General features: G+C 44.8%; 1 protein-coding gene across 2 annotated transcripts; it reads right to left on the reverse strand.

Moving 5' to 3' along the window:
• Positions 1-98: 98 nt before the first annotated feature.
• LOC125513657 (putative PAP-specific phosphatase, mitochondrial) lies at positions 99-5735 on the reverse strand. Of its 2 annotated transcripts, none has more exons than XM_048678822.1 (9): positions 5535-5735; positions 5304-5433; positions 4166-4268; positions 3841-4076; positions 3696-3755; positions 1194-1576; positions 759-837; positions 608-653; positions 99-497 (listed from the first exon to the last, which is right to left on the reverse strand). In XM_048678822.1, the coding sequence occupies exons 1-9, from the start codon at positions 5708-5710 to the stop codon at positions 490-492; spliced, it is 1221 nt and encodes a 406-aa protein (XP_048534779.1). In that variant the 5' UTR covers positions 5711-5735; the 3' UTR covers positions 99-489. The 2 variants fall into 2 exon arrangements, with proteins under 2 accessions (XP_048534779.1, XP_048534778.1); XM_048678821.1 differs by having other exon boundaries at positions 603-653; positions 5535-5734.
• Positions 5736-6000: the final 265 nt, after the last annotated feature.

Consider the following 6000-nt stretch of genomic DNA (forward strand, 5'->3'; position numbering starts at 1 on the left):
GTATGGTGCACTACTGTCTACTGTCAGATTGGAGGCAAAAGGTTCTAGAATTTGGCAACCAATTGGATACCAAGACGGCTAATAAGAGGACAATCATGTTTAGCCTGTACAGCTTCTGAATGGCATTGCTTAAGCAGCTCAGGCACCAACTATTCAGAGAGAACATCTGTTTTCTTCATGTATATACATTTTGGTATCAACACTGAAAGTAATCTGCCAAATTTTGTGGTTTATCTCTGTAACGCGAGAAGTCATGCAATCTAATGCTCAGCCAGACCACCTTGGTGAAAAGAAAGTGAAAAAAAAGAAAGAAAAAAAACCGTGTTTCAGTTCTGAATCTATTCAACGTTGCTATTTTTGTAATTTGCTGAGACCATTTCCACAAGCTTGTCATGAAGAGCACCGTTTGTCGCCAGAACACCACCCGAAGGATAGATGATTCTATGCCCGGTTAGGTCAGCTCCAAAATCCAATGGTTTCCCGCTCCAATCACATGTCTGTCAGTTTTATCAATTTAGAGACTCATAAGTATAGCTATAATGTTAAGAATCAATAGACAAATGGACATTTCTTGTATCCCTGGCCTAGCAAACGTGAAATACCTGACCTCCAGCTTCCTCAACACAAATTACCCCAACAGCATGATCCCAAGCCTATGTGAATAGCCGGAGAAGAAAGGATCAGTACAAGTGCAAACTAAGCCAGCAAGCTGTCTAACTTGTCACACAGTACAACGGAAAATTCAAGCAAGAGGTCACCTTGAGTAGTTTTTCCGCCCGTGCTAGGAGGATAAAAACTGACATTCTCCCACAAGCTACCAAGAGATACTTGGACAAGCTAAAAAAGCAGCAACAATAAGGTCAGATCACGGTAAATCATGTATTAACAAATCGATACGATATTAGTCTAAGATAGTCACTACCAACCTAAGATAGATATTTTCTAGGAAAACTAAAAGCAATAAGGTAGCAGGGCAGCAAAAGAAAGAAAAAGGATGGCTCCATTTCAGATTATGCTAACAACCTAGTAGTGAATAACATCTTTTTGAAATATCCATTGAGAACTTGTTAGGATGGCGATAAAATAACTGCCAATCCTTAAAAAGCCTTGTGCTGATTCACTAGGACCATGTTTAAATTGGTTAGGAAGGTAAACTAGAATGCGTGGATTGTCACAAGGAAACTGCAACATACCTTCCACCGCAAGAATTTTGGAGAAGAATTTTGTTCTCATCTCTCGGCTCAGATTCATCCATTGTCGAGCTGAAGTGGGCAGATAATGGCATCATATCCCAAGTATGGCTATCAACAATGCAGAAGCGTGCCATCTGTGCAACTGAACAGGGATCAACAGAGCATCTCTTCCAAACATCCGGTGCCGTTGTCAATTGGCTAATCTCAGCAGACATGGGCCTAGACCAAGTACCACAGCCTACATGAGACACCATAAGGATGCCATGGCCAGGACAAGCCGCAATACTTTCATCTTCCGTGTCGCCTACGGTAGTCTCGGCCAAATTTGGGCATCCCATCACTCCTACTGCTAACTTTCCATCCACCACAAGAGCCAAACCCACCTAAGGACCAAGCCAAAAAGCTTCATATTGGAAGAAAGAGAGTAAGAAAACAAAGTGACTAAGATCTAATGTTAGAAAACCACTGAGGAATAAATCCTTATCGAATAGTGACCAGATAGGAGGAAACATACTTCGTATTCAGACATGCAAAACTGCTGGATTTTGATACTGAACGATGAGTCAAAAGGAAATGTGCCTCATAATTTTTTTGCATATGTGTTCTTACCCTTGGTTAATCAATGATTTATTTGAATGAAAGACTAGGTATAAACGTCAAGCTACAAACCTCAAAAGTATGACAAACCACATAATGCTGATTATTGCTTTTGATGCATGCATCCGAATTACCAGGTAGTGGCTGACCAAAGTATGTGGTCGCTACTCATTCCGACGGATGCCAGGGGGCGTATGGTGGGGCGTATGGTTACTGGGTCTATCCGGTGGGAGACGGTAGCACGGGCTATCTTCAACCGGTTTGGATGGCGGTCATGTAATAGGATAGGTGTTTAGTTTCCTATCTTCTATATGCCAGTCGGTTGTGGCTTTTTTTTTTCTGTTTTTGCTCTTTGTGAGCTTTGTTTACCTTTTAGACCTGAAGACTTTGTTGAACTTTTACTTGTTTAATACGCCGTATGCATCGATCTGATGCAGAGGCCGGGGATAACCTCCTTTTCGAAGAAAAAAAAGGTAGTGGCTGACCAAAGTATTGGAACAAACTACACAAATAGTGTCGATACAGATAAATGATAGGACAAACCCAGTGCTAGAAGTTCCCACACCAGGTGGGTCCGGGGAAGGCGAAGGATTATATGAGGTAAGCCTTACCCCTGCATGGTGCAATGCAGAGATGCCGCATCGAACCCAAGACCACTTGGCACAAGTGGGGAGTACTTCACCACTGCCCCAGGCCTGTCCATAGTGTCGATACAAATAGGCCTGGGCGTTCGGTTGCACCGAACCGATCGGTTCGGTTTCTCGGGCTATTAAGGAATTCGGTTTCGTGCTAATGATGACCGATCGGTGTTCTAGAAAGGGTCTGTCTAGGACACAACACATCTAGATGTCACATCTAAGCTGATTTCCACTCTGTTTGTGGTCTATTTTTTTGTCCTAGTTTTTTTTTGTTTCTTGTTGCTGCATTATATATTTGTGGGAGCTTAGATGTGACATTCTTAAAAAATTAGACAAACTGTTCTAGAAAATATCTAACCGAGCGTTCGGTCAACCGATGAATTCGGTTCGGTCTCGATCTTAACCGAAGTTATCGATGTTCTGCAGCTCGCACTCTCTATCCAGATCGAAGCCGCTGACTCACCTACTGCCAGAGGAAAGCAGAAGAGGCGACTGGCGCTGAGAATAGAGATGAGATGGCGTCGCCGCGTCGGCCGCCGGGATGGAGAGAGAGAGGGTCATGCTGCCACCCGCTGGAATGGGGAGATAGAGAGGAGATGGCGTGGTCCGCCGTGATAGAGGGAGGGACGACATGGAATCTGGTGGCGGCTGCCGATCCACCTTCGCTGGTTGCTGGGGGAAAAGCTGGGCGGCTAGGTTGTTGCCGAGTGGGGATATCCAGATATGTGTGGTCGATGCATGTGGGCCGAGGCAGAGAGCTACGGGGGGGTTAGCAAACGTGAATACATAGTCATGCATTGCGTTGGGCCTTCTACAATTTTTGGCCCATATCACGTTTATTCGGTCTGTTCGGTGTTTTCAGTTACGTGATGCCTAAAACCGAGTTGACCGAGATAATTCGGTTTTGCAGAAGTCATCACCGAAGTTCTGGCCGAAATAATCGGTTCTGGTCTATTCGGTCTTGGTCCCGGTTATTTCGGTTCGGTAGTTCGGTCAACGGTTAATATGCCCACCCCTAGATACAGATAATCCCACAAAAGTAAGCATGGTCAACACGAATGTGGCTACCAAGAAAGACCCATGAGTCCCATGCTTGTTCGATGGGGAAAACATTTTTTGTGCATGCATGAATGTGCAGCCCATAACAAAGTTGTATGCTTGTGCGGTTTTGTAGCATGCTCTAACAATGGCTGTTTTCCAGATTTCAGTAGTGACGTGATCAACAAAATCTAATCATGAGTCATAAAATGCATACAAAGAAACATACCACATACAAAGAATCCTCCCCTTTCAAGAAACCCTTGGTACCATCAATCGGGTCAAGTAGCTACAAAATTAAAGCATCATCTTTATTCACTGGAACTAACTTTTGCAGATCTGGATGTATGATTAATAAAACTTTCATAGCTTACCCAATAAGTAGCAGGATTTGAATCAAAGGAGACAGCATCCTTGCCTCCTCTGTCAATAGCTCTCAGCACATCATCATGAGTTAAAGGAGGACCGTTGTTATTCACATGTTTTGTGAAAAAACTTGAAATGGACTCAACAAGTGTATTACTCTTACTATCAGCAGCATTAGAGGACCGTATAAATGCTGAGTCCTCTTCTGCCACCAGAGGTATCGATGGGAACAGTTGTTGTAGCTCTTCGAATGGGATCATGGTAGAGGTGGCATCAGACAACGGTGAAAAGTGCATATCATATGCTGAACTGAGGAAATGAATTATGAATTACCAAAGCTGATAAGGGCCTGAACTCCAAAATCTGCAATTGTCACATGAGTTTGATCGTTCTTTTCAAGAATCTTCTCGTCACCTACAAGCATTGATGCCCTCACCTGTCAAGGCAATCAATTTAACCAGCAAAATAAGCTCAGGTTGCTCGATTATTTTCAGCGACATGTCGGAAAAACATTTAAAATTTAAGAAATCATAATTGGATGATGGATGATAAATTGGCAACTCAAAAAGTTGAACATTCGGGTTTAGTATAGTCTTTTTCCTCTGAAACCTCTGTTGTTGGTAAACCTGACTAAAACAAAATTGTTTTTCTGCTGCTAAACAAGGGTAATTTTCTGATAATGGCTAAATCGTATCTGTTCCAATCTTGTTCTAGACATGATTTCAGTTTCCTGTCACAGACATATTAAATTTGCAATGCACTATGACCTATCCTGGCTATTGGAACATTTTGAATGACTAAAGTGGTGCTCTAGACACGTTTAAAAAAAGTTTCATAAGCTGACATAATACTGAGCAGACTACATCCTGCTTCAAAATATTGGTGGTTCACTCTGTGCTATATTTTCCTGTGGCAAACTTTATGCCAGAGAAGGAACTTCGCACACGGGAAGTCTCATGGTTTTATCAAAGCTTCTCCATGTTGGCATTGCTGAAGATCAACATTATGGAGCTCCACACAAAAATGCAAATTAGTTGATGATTTGTAAAATCGCTGCTCAGCTCTGTAGCCGACTAACTAGCTGAGTTTTCAGTTCAGGAAAAAATCTACTGCAACTGAGCTTTGGAACGCCCAAAATCCGCACACACAATGCCGGAATCTGACTTTACCAAAGGACCATATCAGTTTATTAGTATTACACTACTACCGATATCACCGAACGGAGATTAGCTTAGCCCCACGCCCAAATCTGACAAGCCTCCAGTTTCTCAAACGGACACATCCAAAGGAGAGGGGACGGTCCCTGGTTTCCCTTTTTTATCTCTTAATGCCGTTTAGGCTGAACTGCTCCTCTAAGTGAGCTGCTGTATAACTGGAGATCGCGTTTTGGTTTCATGCTGGTAATGGAACCGGGGAGGGAAACCTCCCTGTTCATCTAAAAATAAAAGGAGAGGGGACGAGTTGAACTCACATCCACGCAGAGGCGGCAGGCGCGCTCGACGGAGGCGACGGCCGCGGCGAGCTCGCGGTGGTGGGAGGCGCGGTCCGGCGGGAAGGGTAGCGCGCACACCTCATGCGCGACCGGTGCCGCCGCCGCCGCCCTGTGCAAGAACAATAAGGGGTGAGCCAAAGAGGTGGCGGCTTGCTGTCAGAACTGACATAGTTGGGGTTAGGATAGTTCGGAGGTCGGCGAGGGCACGACCTTACGGAGAGGCGGGAGGGAGGATGCACCGGCGGGGCGATGAGCCTGCACTGCCGGACGACGAGGAGGCGGTGCGGCGGAAGCGAGGGGTGGAGGAGCGGCATGTGTGTGTGCGTGCGCGCGTGTGGCGGGAGCAGAACGGCCGACTCTTTTTTTGCAGGGATGCGTGTTCGCATGGACCGCCAACGCGGTACGGGATAGGGATTACGTGACGCACAGATGTTGGGCCTGCTTGTCCGAGTCTGCACCACTTCCGTCCCCTTCTGAAAAATATTTTTTTGGTCCATCTCGCTCCAGCTAAGGTACGATATGATTGTCCCTAAAAAAAAGGTACGATATGATTGTGTCCTGCTGATATCTCTACTGCTGCTATGATCAGCAAATTTTAAACTTGAATTTGCCGCTGGCCCTGACGTGGACCACTTCTTAGCCGTTGATTTCTTTCACAAAGTGAATGTGAATTGAT

The sequence above is a fragment of the Triticum urartu genome, chromosome 6 (genome assembly GCF_003073215.2).
Source record: "Triticum urartu cultivar G1812 chromosome 6, Tu2.1, whole genome shotgun sequence".
Lineage (NCBI taxonomy): Eukaryota > Viridiplantae > Streptophyta > Magnoliopsida > Poales > Poaceae > Triticum > Triticum urartu.

Bases quoted from the DNA above. Each gene is read 5' to 3' on its own strand.
- LOC125513657 (XM_048678821.1), bottom strand. From the start codon at position 5,710: ATGCGAACACGCATCCCTGCAAAAAAAGAGTCGGCCGTTCTGCTCCCG. The intron at 1,577-3,695 runs GTATGTTTCTTT...CTTGGTCCTTAG, and splicing joins GGGAGGATTCTTTGTATGTG to GTGGGTTTGGCTCTTGTGGT. The intron at 838-1,193 runs GTATGTTGCAGT...CTGCTTTTTTAG, and splicing joins CAAAATTCTTGCGGTGGAAG to CTTGTCCAAGTATCTCTTGG.